This window comes from Ischnura elegans, chromosome 12 (assembly GCF_921293095.1).
Source record: "Ischnura elegans chromosome 12, ioIscEleg1.1, whole genome shotgun sequence".
In the NCBI taxonomy this organism is placed as follows: domain Eukaryota; kingdom Metazoa; phylum Arthropoda; class Insecta; order Odonata; family Coenagrionidae; genus Ischnura; species Ischnura elegans.
Genome location: NC_060257.1, coordinates 83,704,570 through 83,722,171, shown reverse-complemented (window position 1 = coordinate 83,722,171; position 17,602 = coordinate 83,704,570). Strand labels below are relative to the sequence as shown.

The 17,602-nt window shown below is 38.6% G+C and overlaps 1 protein-coding gene across 3 annotated transcripts in view; it reads right to left on the bottom strand.

Annotated features, from left to right (window-relative positions):
* The window catches only part of LOC124168880 (protein outspread), a 45,520-nt gene that overhangs the window by 13,335 nt on the left and 14,583 nt on the right, over window positions 1-17,602 (bottom strand). For all 3 annotated transcript variants that reach the window (XM_046547250.1, XM_046547248.1, XM_046547249.1), the window contains exons 10-17: window positions 16,495-17,402; window positions 13,012-13,183; window positions 8,351-8,523; window positions 7,146-7,224; window positions 6,289-6,383; window positions 6,011-6,143; window positions 1,095-1,279; window positions 445-679 (exon numbers count right to left, since the gene is read on the bottom strand). In XM_046547250.1, coding sequence (XP_046403206.1) covers window positions 445-679; window positions 1,095-1,279; window positions 6,011-6,143; window positions 6,289-6,383; window positions 7,146-7,224; window positions 8,351-8,523; window positions 13,012-13,183; window positions 16,495-17,402 — 1,980 coding nt within the window. The remainder of the gene's footprint in view (window positions 1-444; window positions 680-1,094; window positions 1,280-6,010; window positions 6,144-6,288; window positions 6,384-7,145; window positions 7,225-8,350; window positions 8,524-13,011; window positions 13,184-16,494; window positions 17,403-17,602) is intronic.

The following is a 17,602-nucleotide window of genomic DNA, read 5'->3' as shown; positions in this document are numbered from 1 at the left end:
ATACTTACATCTTATAACCATAGATAGATTATGGGGGTTTACATAAATTATAGCCGTTGAAAAGGCCACAATCATGAAAAAAAAAGTGAAATAATTCGGGCCAATAAATCGGCCCCTGGCAGTTTTCGCTCAACCAGCGAAGGCCGATATATCGGCCCGGTGGCAGTAAAAGGGTTAACATGAAAAAACTGTTGAAGCAATAAAAAAATGTAAACTCAAGAAACAGGAATCTCCACTGAAACTGCAAGGAACTTTTTTGGCAGTAAAATTTTGCTAGCACACATGCATTCAGAGAAGCCCTGCAAGGCTATGCTCAAAACAATAAATTGACGCAGAAAAAAATATTTATGAGCGAGAGAATAATTACATAGCCCTTCATTACCATTATTTTATAAGCAAATTAGGAACTTCGTTAAAAATGTCAGGCCCATTCTAATATTTTACCTGTTTTTCGGCAGCACTCAACTTCACTGTTAAGTCCTGGACACGATTAACCATAAGAGACATGTCCGCTTCTGCCCTCCTCCTTTCCCGCTCCAAGCACATAGAGGTAGCACTGCTTTCCAATTCAAGGGCATCGACTTTACCCTGGCAGGCACGAAGTTCTTTCTTCAGGGCATGGATCTCACGGACAGCCTTTTCAAAGCGAGCTCTGAGACTACACCATTCTTCGATCAACCTATAAAAGTTGTTTAGTACTCAAGGGCATGCTAAAAACCATTCAAAAAAAATACCTGTAAAATATCCACTGATATTAAACATAACAGCCCTCAAACTATCATCCACATTTCAAATTTACATTTACTTCAGATATTAATTAGCTATGGATCAACATTTAGATAAAATGTAAATGTCATAAAATAATTACTTCAGTAGTTATAATTATGCTAAAAAAAATATCCTTCACTCACATTCTCACACAAATAAAATTCTTCATTTTAAGTTTTAAATTATTAAAGTAAATTTACATCATGTAATGTATTATTTTTGCAAATACAGCTTTGAAACAGCATAAAAATTTAGCCAAACATTTCCTCAAACAAGTTACAAGCTGATTAGAAAATACATAATCCCTAAAAATGCTCTCAAAATACCTTTCTTGGTCCATTGAAGACACATCTAGGTCAAGATCTACATTGGTAAGATCCGAGAGTGAGCCCATCCTTGGTAATGCATGCGAAGTACTCCCAGCAGAGGATGACAGCCTTCTCATAGACACTGCCACTGGAGTCTGAGCCCCTTCTTCAAATTCACCAAACTTTGAGGAACTTTGAAGCCCCTGAAAAAAGAAAGTTCCTCATAAAACCCTGCTAGTAGTGATGGGCCAAATCTTTGAGTCAAAGATTCAATCAATACTACAAATTCCATCCCCATCTCTAAACATAGGGTTTAAGGACTAACAACATTTATATTGCTGTAGAGAAGGGAGGGAATGCCTTGATGAGGTAGTACAGCAGACTCCCGATTATTCGGCTGCGGTTTATCTGGGTTTCAAAGTATCCATGCATGATTTTCACTATCGCTCAATTTTTTCAGCGATCTTAATTTAAAAAATAAATTCTGACACATCGGAATTACCGTATAAGCTTGTGTAAGAGGCGCACACGTGTAAGAGGCGCACCCCTATTTTGAGGAAGGAAGCTATGAAGAAAAAAAATTTTACGGTATTTTTTTATCCTATCGTGCGGTGTTGCAGACGTATGCCTTGAATTTCGACAGTTATCGAAATTTCCTCTTTCAGTACTATTTGAAAGAGGAAATTTTGATAACTGCGGCGGTAATAGCGGCATAAGAGGGAGTAGAAAGAGTTCCGATCCTCTCTTCGCATACGTCATCGCTCTACGTTGCTTGTCCTACTCACGAACAATTTTGTTTAAAAGCTCTCGCAGGAGTACTGCAATAGAATTGCATCCGTGAAAAATTTTAAGGCAAAACACGACAGGCACATAGCATGAACCTTCCCAAGAGATAGGACAACAATCGGGGCAATCTCAGCGCCTTAGGATAATAACCACGTCGTAGATTTAAGGCCCCTTGCACACACACCGATTTTGGACGGCAGGTAAAATATCGGCCGTCCACATTCCAATAGTGAACAATGGGAGAGCATTGGAGCTTGCACACGTACCGAACACGCGCCGGCACCGGCTAAATGCCGGTTAGCTGCCGGCCATTGTCACTGTGGATCGCCGTCGCCGGCTCAAAAACATAGCAACTTATCGTTTGACCGGTAAAAATCCGGTGTGTGTGCAAGCATCGCTTCGCCGGTAAAATATCGGCCGATATTTTACTGGCCGTCCAAATTCGGTGTGTGTGCAAGGGGCCGTTTTTTTCCTTTCCGGGACTCCATAGGAAAATAGGAAATTATCAAGTTACAGGGGATCAATGGAAACGCGTTTCATCCCTACCCCATCTCACCAACTGACCTTTTTCGGTCTACCAGGTTCAATTCTCCGAGTTTCTGGAGGTCAAATGCTAGGTGAGTCACCTTCTGAGATATGTCAATATCTTTCAGCAATTGCAAGACACGCACGAGGTTCTAAAAAGAATTAGACCAAACGCGATGTATATCTTACAGCATTTAAGTTTTTTGAGCTCTAATTGATTGACACAAAGATTTATAGCTAAATCAAGGCTACTAATATTCAACATAGTCCAAACAGCACAATTTCGGAAGAAACAAGCGTAGCATAAGCGCATTCAAACAAGACGAGACGGACTGGAAACTTCAAGCAACGCAAACTGCGTATATCATATTGCTGTGCCTTCGCCTCTTCACTTTAAAGGCAACGACGTCACATGCAAGATCGGACGTGTTCTTCCCTTGCTCCTTCGCTCATAGCCTCGTAGCTTGAAATATGGAGCGCGCTCCTTCCCCTCGACCTCTCCTTCAGCGCTAGTCCAACAATGAACACACTCGTTCGAATTTTTTAAACCGCAGGTTTTGACACCAATATAATTTTCAGTTGAAAAAGCCTCATATTAGCGTCTGAAGATAACTTTTGAAAAATCAGGTGCTCAGCGTAATGGAAATTGCTCGGCAAGACAGATGTTGACGAATCAGGTATGTCCTTCAAAACTACGCGTTTCTATACGTTTGATAAGCGATTACTATATGCAGTATAAATGCCGCGGGATACCCACTCAGGCAGTAAATTTAGCGCGCGCTCAGGAGTGAATCACCCCGCGCGATCTTTTCAATGTTCACCTCTGGGGTACCGACGTGACGGCGCGATGCTTACAAGAAATTCAAACAGGAGCATTTTAAAAATACGTCACTAAGGGAGAAACTCCCCTACCTGCCGTTTGATTTTGACCCAGGGTTTCAGATGACTGACTCACGCTGTAAACCAAGGCCCCTCAGTTCCCCTTGGACTTGCGACCGGGTAGGGGAGGGGGGGAAGATAAGAAGTTTGTGTAAGAGGCGCACCCCCATTTTCGGCTGCAATGTTTGGGAAAAAAGGTGTGCCTCTTACACGCGCTTATACGGTACTGCATTAATGCTGGGATACACCAGGCTTATTATTTCCGTTAGAATCCCCTTCGTAAAAGGGAAGTGATCACTCGCTAGCTGCATTCACAGGAGTACCATGTTCCTGTTTTCCAAGCCTCGCAGTGCACAACCGTGCTCCTTGATCACAGATACACGTCCCGCAGCAGTTGCAACCCGGGCAACTTGTGCGAGACACGACTACATGGCGTGGTGCCTGACAGTGTAGTTTCCAACGTTGAGCAGTGGTTTTGAAGCATTCGTGAAAACCAATTTTCTGTATCCGTGATTACACAGCCACGGATGTGTGGTTTTTGAAACCAGGCCTTGCATGGAGCATTAATAGTACGAGTACAACCATGTTATCGCCGCTAAAAAGATCGCGAACTGATGAAGAAAGCTCTCATTGAGTCCGGGAAGCACTCTAAAGTAACAGAATAACTGCATAAATATTAATATATTGTTTGTTTTAGGTGAATTATGAACACTGCAAGACATTTAAGTGAAAGTTTGGGTTATCCGTATTTTCTGATTATTCGCGCCGTTTCTCCCCATCATTAGCCCATTAGGATAATCGGAAGTGTACTGTACGCGGGCAAATAAAATAACCTCTTTCACCACTAAGTACTTTCACCTGCAGGTTGACAATAGACAAGATAGAGACTGTGGTTCATTCCATAGTAAGTTAGGACTGAAAATTTCACGTACATTAAGTCTTCTAATTACTGACATTCGACTTACGAACTTTCGGAGATACGAATATTCAAAAAATTCTAATGTGCCCAAAATTTCAAATTTGATGCTTTTGCGGTTGGCCATTGCAACTCGGTGTGGCGTAGAGGGACTTGCACTTGGGGCAAAGTCCAATCAAAGTATCAATTAAACTGTTGTGAAGTCAGGAACTGTCCAGCGCTTCTCCTCATCTTCCTTACCATGAGCAGTGAAATTTTTTCGACTCCAGTACCGTCGCGGAAGCAGCTAGATCATTTCATCACAATCGTAAGTTAGAGCAAAAATGCACTGCAGTGTTGACTTCTGCAGGATAACTACACGCTTCATTGCGTTGCTTAGGCTTTTCAAGTTACAAACAAGGTCTCGGAACGATTCTGTTTTGTAAGGGCCACTTCCTTTCCTGAGGCCACTTCACACCAAAGGCCACTTCACACCAAATCCCTTCTCAGGGGGTGTCCAAAGGCTTCAAATGGGATATGAACCCGGACCCATTGATTATTACTCTAATGCCCCACCCACAGTGCCACTATGCTCTACTTGCTCTCTTAATGTAAACAGATCTACAAACACTCCCCTAAAAAATATTATTCTCTATTAGGGATGGACGGATCCAGGATCTTTTTCGGTATCCGAATTCTGATCGGATCCTTGATTTTCGGAGCCGGATCTTTTGGATCGGATATTTTCGGATCCAAATGCATTTTCAAATTCCTGACGCTGAGATTCCTCTGATGATTGTTCAATCTCTTGGGAAGAGTCACACTATGTGCCAGTCGTATTTTGCCATTTTTATTTTCCACGGCTGAAATTCTCCTACGTAACCTCTGTGAGAGCTTTCAAACAAAACAGTTTGTGAGTAGGACAAGATTTGCAATGCGACAGCGCATTCGGAGAGAGAATCGGAACTCTTTCCACCCTTATGGGGAGTTGCATTCACTGAATCTATTATTCAAAATTTCAGATCCAGATGCGATGTCTTCCGCGACTCTGGATCCGATGTATCCGATGAAGGGCAATATCCGCAGATATTTGGATCCGACCATCCCTATTCTTTAGTCAAATATAAAAAAGGACGGCTGAAAATAAGATACACAATAAGTGTTGCAGATTCTCATTTGTTAGAACACCAACAGAAAAAAATGGTTAAATGAAATTTTTGACCCCACAAAATTATGAAAAAGAAACACCTAATCCCATAAGTCCTAAAAATACACATTATGAAGTTTTAATGAGCGGAAAATGCAAATGAAAATGTCTGCTGTTCAAAAAAACCATTAAGCTCCACATCTTCAGTGCTGCCTAGGAAACAATGGATACTTCATGCATGCCAGGCAGAGGGTTCCCAATGGTTTAGCAAACCTAAAAGGCAACTGGAAATTTGTGAGGTCAGAGAAAGGCAAATTTCAAGAAAATAATTTACAGATCTTAACTGTTGCTGGTGTATTTGAGTGGCCTTAAAGCTGGGTAAGGGTGACATGGCAAAGGACACTTCTTTGATTATAGTAATCATCTCTTTCTCTCGATATGACTCAAACGCAGATGAATCTAACTTTTTCGGGAATGGTCTACAGGAATAATTTTTTCTTGAGGGTGAAGGATCATCCAATAAAACCTACCATGCCTACCTAACAAGAGTACAGTTATAATCAGAGAATCAGCAGTAATGTCATCAACCTGTTTAGAGATGGTATGACCTCACATTTTCTTAAATTGATAGTGCACAAGCATTACTTGGAATTAAGATAAAAAGACTGATATTTCCAGAAAATAGTCACTAATGAAAAATACCTGTGAGTTCATGGACAATGTTGTTATTTCTTCTTCAGAATTTTGCCTTAGTACAGAAACACATTCACACTTCCTGTCACCTGACGCCTGAGTGGAAGCTTCAGCTTTCAAAACACTCATTCCATTCATTGTTCTGGAACAAAGAGAGACAAGCATGAGGCAGAGACGAAAGAGAAAATACAAACAATGAAAACAACCAAAATATTTAACATAATCAAATGAAACAATTTTTTAAGAACAGATATTTCAAGAATGGCTTAATAGGGAGAAATTCAAACCTTTCTTTTGCAGCTAAGGCTAAAGATTCTTCTGACTTTTCCTTCAGCCTCAATTCTGCTTCCTTGGCAGCAAGGGCTGCCACTAGCTCTTTCACCTAGAGAGAAACGGTTGTTCAAAAATTAGAGCTACAGAATGTAGAAGCAGAATATTAGCAAACAACATCAGTGAACAATATAAAAGAGACACAAGAGTATTTTCAACATAAAGAGCAATTAAATTGAAAGAAATACTTGATTCGCAAGGTCAAATGATGTTGACTTTAGGAGTTATTTTTTCAAGATCTCCAAGTAAGCTTCTTTTGTGCAACAATTTTCCCAAATTAAATCCTAATTCTGGTGTTGCTTAAAATTCTAGAGGACATAAGTGGGGAATTTGAGTGCAATTCATTCTTGCATGCATCAACAATTCTGAATTAAATAACAAAAAAATTGGCATCTTTCTACCGATATAAATTTAATGACACTGATTTTGAAACATTGAAACCAATCGTATTAAATTTTTATTTGTGGGAAATTCCAAGTTTTATTATTATTTAATTATGTTATTTCTCCAAATTAAGTCTGAAATGACTGCCTTCAACAATTCTGAAGGCTAACCTTGATCACGTTTCCCTTACTGAACAATAAGGATAATGATGGCAGGAAAACTAATTTTTACAAAGGTCAAAGGCAACATTACAATAGTTTAAAATTTGACCAAATGTTTAAGGACTTCACAACTTGAAAACTGATAGCAATTAATACATGGGAATTTTAGGAATCTGGGAATAACTGTCACTTTATTCCGCTGGTAAAGATGAAAATGTAATCAGACCAAAGGATATTGTCAAAGCACAAAGAAGCCATTCTGAACTTACCTTTTTAGATAATGACTCGATCTTCATAGACTGGATATTTTCTTCAGGAGGTGTTTTGGATCTCCTTACTACTCGACATCTAAAATGAAAAAGGTAAGAGACCATTAATGGATCGAATTAACAAACAATACATTTCATTAACTTTAATAAAGATATAAAAACTGTATAAATTGACTAGTCCTAGATGAAGGATGGATCTTTGAAAGAAATAAACAAAATCCAAAATCAACTTTCATGAGAAAGAGAGCAAGAAAATGCAGATTTTTTATTTAAAAGCAGCAAATATTATTTATGCTCAAGCCATATAATAAAGAAAAAATAGAATAATTATTATGAAACTAGCAACTAGAAACTATAAGGCAGTAAAATAACAAAGAAAGAGAAGTAAAATTACAAAGGCCTCAACTAAATTACCATATAAAGATAATAATATTGATTTCTCTGAATTTACTCTCCCGACATCACGGGATACAGAGCACTTCATCCACCGTAACAAGAAAAAATAAACTTAAAACTATGATATTTTAGGCCCATTTGGCAGAATCTGTCAAGTTACAAACAACTAATTGACTGCATCTTTTCTAATGGGATTTTTCCGAAAATAAAGATGAAAGGTGCAAGTAAATCTGGACAATTATTAATGATACCCAAAATACAATATTCCATCTTATTAAAAAAGACATAATGAAAAAAATGAGGAAACAATATCTAAAAAAGAAAAAATATCCTTTTGCCAGACTGAAAAAGTTATCATTTTAGACTAAAAACAACATCTTAGGCCATAATCATATGAACTTATTTTGGACAGATGAAAATGTGGTATGCATACTTTAGGGAATTAAATTCTATTCTGGGTGCAGATATTCCAACACCAAAACAAAAAGAAGTCTTGCACAAGCAAGATTTTCATTAAATTATTTATTTTCATGGACTAATGCTTAGTGAGTAAAATACAAGAAAGAAAACAATGCACCACAGAATTGTAAACAGACTTACATCACCAACGAAACAAAAATGTGTTTCATTATCTCCAAATTATTCAAAATTAACAAATAATCAATTTGATGAATTGTTGGTAAAAACAAAAAAAAAGGAAAATCACTAGGGTAGTTATTGTTCCACGAAATATTCATGCATTTATTCTGAAGTTTGAAGATTCAGTGCACTGCAACGAAGTATACTAACTACAAGTGTGGTATCCTCACCTTGCTCTCTCTTTGACACGTGAGATTGGGGTCCTGTTTAGCGGTGGTGAAGGAGGAAGCATTGAACCCAGATCATTAGCAATGTCACCAGCCATCTGGGTACTAGATGTTTCTCCTTTTGTTTGATCACTCTTGGACCACGCGATGGAATTACAATTGTTGTCAACGATTAGCTGAAAAATGAAAGACCATCAAGTTGTACGACAATAATTTAGCATAATGATATTTTTGCACCATTTTTCGACAAAATAACACATGATGTATACAGTATTACTTTTTATTAACAGGTAAGCCGATAAATTATGATAGTTTTGATAAAATGGCTTTCAAAGTGGCTATTTAATTTTCTTTGCTCAAAAAATCATGCTTTTATATGCAAAGCTTTATTCAAACGTTTTAATGTATTGATCAAGTTTCAAAAATAGTTTTCACCAATATTTTAAATAACATTGGTTACACTAATCCTTTGATTAGTTATGACAAGGTTCTCCAAACAGTTTCATAAATGATAAGCCACCAAATGCTTTACAACAACAATCACTTCACTATCCTTTACTAGAAACCCCTATCTTCTAGCAGAGAAATAAGAGCACTGTAAGAATAAAATTCAAGAGTTACATGGCATAAAAGCATGTTAGAAAGATATTTATGAAATATTACCACAGAATGAACTTGAAACTCATCAAATGAATACCACACAAATGCAGACAATAATGAGAATCTAATGTGGTTCAACATCCTTAAAATGTAACAGAAGTTCCTCCCATACAATATAAAATATTAGCGATAACAAGGAAAGTACTATTTGACCTTATACAGTGCAACCTCGATATAACGACACCCCACGGTGCACTAATAAACACTCGCTATAGCGAATTGTCGCTTTACCGGAGGTGGAGCAAATAATAGCCAATATACCTGTTGCGGACAGATATACAGGAACAGGAGTGGTGCGGCGACAGATAAACATCTATCCGATAAACGTAATCATAAATCCAGACGAAAGGCGATGTTTTTTTGCATCACTAAATTTCCTTACTCAAATAACGACTAACTATTCAAACAATTTATAAGCGCCGCACTGAATAAAAATCATGCAAAGCATTGTTTCGTCAATCATTATATTTATCGAACGACAGTTTACCACATAAATTTGAGACTGAGCACTCCATTAACTTCATTTCTAACAGATCGCTAGCAATTACAGAGGTTAAGGAGTCTTGATGAAAGTCTTCCGGCGGTGAAACCCTCGCTAAGGCGAGAGCCAACACCGAAAGGGTCTCGTAAAAACGAATTTTTTAACACGCTTATTACAGTAAACTCTTGATTTTACGAAGCAGGATTTTACGAAGTTTTCGATTATACGAAGTGATATTGCGGTCCCGGTGAAAAGCCTATGCTAAATACATGGCGCTATTCGATTATACGAAGTTTCGATTATACGAAATTTTTTGAATTTAAGAACCTCGGCTCGGTCCCTAGGAGCAAATGGCATTCGTTTATACGAACTACGGCGAAAAATTTGTCAACAAAACTAGTTACGCCGGCGTAAGTAGCTAAAAAATCAGCGCTTCCAACTGTGGTCCATCAAAAGTGCGAAATCGTAAATGATAATGCAACTTTGGAGGGAAATGGGTCGCCAAAAACCTCACTGTGGGAATTTAGGGGGAGTAGGAGTTAAGTTAAAATATCGCGGCTGACATTATGCCCCTATTTACGTGCCTGTTCGTAAACATAGCATCGACAATAATTCGTAGTTTAACATGTCAGGAAGGTCGCGCGGAGTATTTCGTACACCCCTAATTAACCCTTTGCACTGCTGTGACTGTACTTTGAAGACTACTTGACTACTTTTCGCCGAAGCACTTCGAAGGGTCCCTAATCCGGGACCCTTTCCTCGACGAGCTCACCCTCGCTGGCCCCTGAAACTGGGCTATTTTTTAATGCATTACCTGACGCAACCCTGGGTTTCAAAGGGCAAAGGTGCTATGGGGGGAAAAAGAGTAAAGTGCGTGTTACTGTAGGGCTGTGCGTCAACCAAACGGGCACGGACAAAATAAGCCCGTTGTCATTGGGAAATTTGAAAGGCCACGGTGCTTAAAACATGTAAAATTGGAAGCCCTCCCCGTTTTATACCATGAAAATAAAAACAGCTGGATGACCCGAGAAATTTTCCAGCAAACGGTTATACGTCTACAGAGAAAAATTGCTTGAGAGAACAGCAAAATTGTTTTAATGATGGATAACGCCACCGTTCATAAATACGTGGAAGATCTAAAATTGGCTAATGTTCGAGTCCTCTTTATACCCCAGAACTCGACTAGCAAGTCCCAGCCCTTGGACCAAGGCATTAACCAGAATTTTAAAGTCCTATACCGGAAGAAGCTTGAGCGGTATTACTTACGATGGATCGATATGTATACATTCATCTATTTTGCTCATGTGCGTTTGGATATCAATTTAGATATTTTTATTCATGATTATCATTCTTTCAAATCTATTTGCTACTTTTATAAATGGGAACAGAAATTAATAACATCCCGAAATGGACGTTGATACATGCAATCCACGCCATAATATCTTTTCGTGTATATATTGGCCTTTGTGAATGAACAACTTAAATATCTTAAGTACTGGGCTCTATTTACCGCCAATTTATATTTCAGGCTTCTCGTAATGAAGACGCACTTCCAAGTCTAACTATGAACTTTCTTCTCAGGCGCTTCCCCGTTCTCCCATGCTAGGGTTCTGTCTTTTCAAAGCCGTCCCTTCCCTCCTGCCGCCTTTGGCTGATCTTGCTGACACCCACCTTACGCATCCCAAACCCCTCCTTCCCCAGCATTTCCCATTCACTCCCTCCCTAAGGAGACAGCTTGTGTGCGTCGCAAAAAAATACGGCCCCCAAAAGTAGACTGAGGCAGAGCTGAAGGCCATTTCCCCACCCTTCTTTGTCCTGCCCCCTTCACCAGTCCTTGTGCTGACCACACTACTTCCCTCAGGCAATCCCCATCCCACTCTTATTCACCCCACCCACTGGGAACGTTCCCCGATTGTGGAGAAGGGCATGGTTCATCTTTACCTGCAACAGGGGGAAGTTATTAACCGGAGAGAGGCGGAAGAAGTATCTTCCACTATCGGGAAAATGGTGCTGCGCTTATAATTGTCTCTCTTCTTCTCAGCTGACTTTTCAATTGAAATTAATTTCTTTGCTCTTTCCACACTATATTTATTTACGATTATGGCGCGACTATTTTTTAGTGCTAAAACTAAGAAAATCTTTTCTCTGTGTCAATGATACTTTGCCTAACTTTCAATACGGCGGAAAGGAACACGAAAACTAAATGAGGTGACGGTACAGATTTTGCGTGTCATTTTCTGGGAATTCACGCTAGCGAACCAATACTTAACCACGTTGAGAAATGATAAAACGTCTCTTGTGGGAAAACAATCAATGTGGATAATATCTATATTTCTCCGATACTGTAAGATGTTTCTCCTGTCGTTTTCCGGTTGGATCCTTGCTCCTGTCGGCATAAAAGGAGAGAAACATACTATATGAACAGGTCACCTCACACCCGGTATGAAAAATACAGTCCTGATGAAGAATTAAGTCTTTTATGGCAACGTCTGCGAAGATGATGGAACACAGTAGTCGGACGGAGAACTCAAACAGAATTTACTTCAAATATTCGCCAGAAGATAATCACATCCTACGTTATTTATGATCGTAATTGAATCTCAGTGAAAATAGAGCACATTCTGCTGAAAATACGAAGTAACTCGAAATATTAACTTACGAAGGTTATTTTGGAAACGGGCTAAGACCCTTGTTTTTCTTTTTTTCTCGTCACTGAGCGATAGAGGGCGACATAAATGGCGGTTAGGCCGGCTGCCGCTAAAATTCCGTGGGTGTCAGAAACAAATATCTATCTTTTGCATACTTAATAGTAGCTATTGGCTCCTAACCATGGTCGTATAATTATTTAACGATTTTTCACATCATAAATCGATAGCAAAAAGCCTTTTCTATGAATTATACCGAGAATAACCACCGAAAACATTTAAATAAGACCACTAAAGACAAAAAACGGCGGAAGAAACAAAAGCGAACATTTTTTTCGTGACTTATGAAAAAGGTTTGAATTTACGAAACTCGATTTTACGAAGTGCCAATTTTCCGGTCCCACTGACTTCGTAAAATCAAGAGTTTACTGTATAGGGTCAATTGACGGTGCATCGGCTATCTCTCGTAATAGCGGGGGTGTCGCTATAGCCCGTACTCGCTTTAACGAGGTTCCACTGTACTAATTAGGTCATTGTGATAATTAAGGTCTCTAAATAATTACTGGAGATATCTTCCTTGCCTCTGAAGAAAAATCTGTAATTTTTAGCAAAAGACCAAGGTAAAATTAGAGCCCATTTCAAACTGAAGCCACTTAAGTAGTTTCCATCATTTTCCTCCACTAAACAAAAATATTTTGAAGCTTAATAAGCATGAGATTCGACAGTCATTCATTTAAAAGCTAATGACGGATACATTGTCAAGAGATTGATGTGATTTCAGAATGGAACGACTAGATTTCAGGACATCAACAAATTAACACCTAAAAAACTTAAAGATTACTACAAAAAATCATTTTAAAAATTTGCAAATTCTTTACCTCAGACATAGGTGTTGAGTGCAGGGATGCCTCTGATGCTGTTCGGAAGTCCTCATCGGAAAGAGAACATGATGACGCAGACGACGATATGTAAGACACTGGTGCATAACCTGTGGACCCTCTAACCTTGGACTCGGAACTTGGTGGTGACTTGAGAGGCAAGAAATTTGGCCTGATACAAAGGAAAGGAAAGAAATTACAGAGATATACAACCGTAAAGGCATTTCAAAATTTATCAATGTTTAAATCTACTAAAAAGAATAATTACAGGTGAGCGGAACCCCATTAGATTGGGAATTAATAATAGCAGAGATTTTATTGCCATTAAGCCCAAGGGTGGATACAGGATTTTTTCTGGGGGGAGGGTACGACAGGCAAACGGTCTTCTCATATTTGAAATTAAAAACTACATGCAAAAATACTCAACAAAATATATAATTAATGTACACAATGAAAGTTATTAAAATTTAAATTTTTTTAACTTTTAAAATACCAAATTCATTAGTGACAAATAAACTAATAAATATTTGTATTAAAAATCTCTCCAATTTTTAAAGTGCCTATTTTTCAAGGTATAATTTTAATATATCAATATAAGTATGATTAGACTTCTTAGATATTAAAACTTGAGATAAGAAAGGAGTAGGCTCATAGTTTAGTGTGGCATTCTGGATACATGCATCTCCCCACCTTCCAGGTTTTCGCTGCATTGGCTGCCAGAGGTTGACGACAGTTTTGGCAGGATTGCACCAGGCATCTTCAGGGCAATGTGAAGATGCCTGATAGAATCCCTGTGAAACTGTTGCCAACATCTGGCAACCAACGCGGCAAAAACATGGATAATGGAGAGACCACCAATTGAGATAACAAAGTTTTATTCCTAATTTATTATGTCTCACAATAATTTTTATGATCCGACAACCAACCTGGAAATCTGAAGTAGAAATTCCAGATTCTTTTAATCTGAGATTACTAAGTTTTATGTATTTAGTTCTGTTTTGCTCCGTGAGCCTTACATATCCTTTGAACAAATGTCCTACATTCCCTTCACCTCAACACATTGGCACAAAAGTTTAAGGATGTTTTGTATTAACTTATCTCATTCATTTTACAAGATTAATTTCCGAAATATATCTCTGTTGCGTAGCAGCAGGAGAGTTCCAATTTCAGCTGATCACGAATGCACATATAATTTTTACCCATTATCTTATCCATGTATCTTCAATATGTAGTTGATGCACTGCTGCATATTACTACGTGGCTAAAATGAATAACTTCTATTCTAAACAATACATTTTTTAATGTGAAAATTTCACTTAGGTTTTTGCTTAAGTATCCTTTGATTTCATTTATTTGTGAATATGGTTTGAATAAACATATTTTCTATGCACTGCAAACATTTGGCTAGGTGTCAGTATTATCTCTTCCTCCACTCAGAATTACCATCCTCTAGGTCTTCAGGACATTTCCTTAAGCATAATAGCATCTTCACTGGCAAAAGTATCTGCTATGCGCAGTTTCATTATTGGCATACCTTTACTTATTGCATTTCAGAAAGTAAAAAATGAATACTCATCAGGTGTTAAACATATGATGAAAGACAGGACCAAGAGAAAAAGATACATAGACTTCATTCAAGTACTCCATCCAGACATTCATAGGTAAGTAATTCAAATGCAGTTGATGCTATGGATAGAGAATGTTCACCAATTATTAAGGCTAATGCATCACATTAGTCTTATTAATGACCAACAAGTTTTTATCACACTTATTGGTCACAATATACAACAATAACAACAAAACAATACAATAATTGGTCACAATATTTAACAATAAGTTTTTATCGAAAAAGAAACTCCAGCTAGATCTGAACTACTGACCTTGTTGAGAAACTTCAACATTTCAAGAATATTATTTGCTGGGAAAGAGTCCAATAATAATCCTGGTTAATTAAAAAGCATGGGAGATTCAGATCCATGATGTTTAGTAATTCAGAATATCACGATAGATGAAAAACAATGTAATTCCACGTGAATTTATTAACGCACAACCAAGGTTTCGACATGGCACATTAGAGGTCGTACTTCAATAAATTCATGTAGAATTACAAAGTTTCCACTTTTCACTATGCTTCGTCAATTTCACGAGACAACAAATTTAAAATATGTATCTATACAATTATTGCATTCATTACACAACAATTGCATAAATATGCATTCTCTTCATCATATCACTGACTCAAAAATTAGATATAATAATTGAACGTGACAGATGGCCAAATGAAATACAAGTTATTATGATTCATCCAAATAAAATGGCTTGGCAGGATGGATATAAATGAAGAGACTGCAAAACAGCAGCCTGATTAAGTGCATTTTCTCAAGAATAAATAAATACCAAGAAACTAGGGATGAGTCGATTCCAAATGTCAATTCTCGATTCCACCGATTCTCGGGCACCGAATTGGAATCGATCATCTTACGTCGATTCCGATTTCATCGTTTCCATGTTTTGAGCATATACTATAAGCTTGGGGCATAAAGGCTGCCACACACCTAAGCGGCCGCAGTGTCAGCCTTGCCCACCCAGAGGATACGCCCGGCACGCGGGAGCTGTGATGAACACACCTAAGTGGCCTCGGAAACATGAAAATGTCGGCAAGAGCGACAAACCGACGAACCCTGAAATGGCGCGTGTTCATGAGCAACTCTCAGACAAAAAAATGGAAACCACAGGATCGGGAAGCAATGCATGCGTTTTTCGTTCTTTTATTAACCGCTGGTCGCGGCAAATCAAATTATTGCGACTATGAATCACCATCAGAGAATTCATCTGGACCACCGATTTTAACGTAAAATAGATTGAAATATATATTTTTTATTTTTGAATGATATCTGAAGTCTGATGATAGTAAAAACGTGTAGAGAGCAAGTTTTCCTGTGAAAAAAGTTTCATATAAATATGCGAAGAGAGCGTGGAAAAATTATTTATATAACTTTTTTTCATAGACTAACACGCGTCTGCGTCAATAATAAAAATTTAGACACATTCGCATTTGTATAGCCCAGTTTCATCAATGCAACCCTTGAGAAAGTTGATACTTGCTTGGCATAAGCCGCCGCGGCCTCCGGGTGGACTCGACAGGTTGCGTTCGCCCGCAAGGCTGCTCTGGTATAGTATATGGACGCAATGAACGCTACATTATTGTTTAGCCACCGTGGCCAAATGACGATGTAGCCACCGTGGCTATTGTTATCTTATTCCATTCAATTCTTACATTTTAATGACAGCAATGCTACAGATAAATCAATATCCCACCTGTTAGAAGGAATAAGAATCGATGGAATCGGAATCGAGAATTGGGAATCTATTTGAAGGAATCGGAATCGAAAAAAAGTGGAATCGACTCATCCCTACAAGAAACCATAACTTTATTTTAAGGAAACCAACAGAGAGGACTTAAGAGCAAAAATGAAGACTTACCTTTCAGGCTTCGAAGAGTCAGATAAATTTCTCTCCAGTGTGATATGGTCCAAATTAACTCTGTCAGGAATGGCACTTCCAGACAGGCGAGCACAAAGAGATGTGGAATGTCTCCTGGCAGAACGAAATGACGTTGAACTGACAGCAGGGGAAACGGGAGGTTTGTGAGCATTTGTTCTTGAACTAGAGACAGGGGAAGACACATTTAAGGCAGATGGACTTGAAGGCACAAGGGTACTAAGGCTGGAATCAGCTGAGGAATTGACTGTGTTGTAGAGAGACCCAGACACATTTACAGCACCTTGATCTTCATACCCTCTATCTTCCGCTGAAAACTTTGGTGTACTCGCCAAACTAGTACTGGAGAAACTAGGCGACTTGATATCTTCCAATAAACTACTCCCAAGATCTGAAGTGTCTGATGGCGTAGCAGTCGCCGCTACCAGACTAATGTTCTCAGTGACTAACGGAGTATTAATTGCACTAGATTTAATTCCATCTACATTTGAAACTGCAGCTGAATCTCTGACAAGTCCCTTGTGATCATTGTTATTTGGTGATGAGATTAGTGATTGTTCCAAAGGACTTGTGTAACTAGATGAGATCTTATCCTTGATCCCGTGGTGATGAGTTGGAGAAAACATCAACTGGATTGGTGAAGACATTAAATTTAAAAGACTACTGGATCCGTGATGCGACTGGTCACTGGTTTTGGAATAAGAGTCCACATTGCTCTGGGATGATATCGAACCACTGCCACCGCCTTCGCTAGGGAGTCTTGACTGCTCAGATTGCACGTTTTTCAGTGGCAAAGAAGGCAAATTGGCTGCTCTTCTCAAGGCAGCAATCCACCCAGCTCTGATACCAGGAGTAACGGCAGACAACAGACACTGCTTCCCATCCCAAGTCTGTGAAGGGCAACAAAGAGAGAAGCATATTGACCAAATTCATATGAATCTTCATAAAAAGTGAATAACGTCTTCACTTGTACCTATTTCATAGTAATTGGAAACAATAACTACAGTCCAGCCGGCGAGAGTTGTTCGATGGCAATTTAAAAGGAGGGGCCGAGAACCCTGCGCCAACATGGTTTTCAGCCAATCGCTGT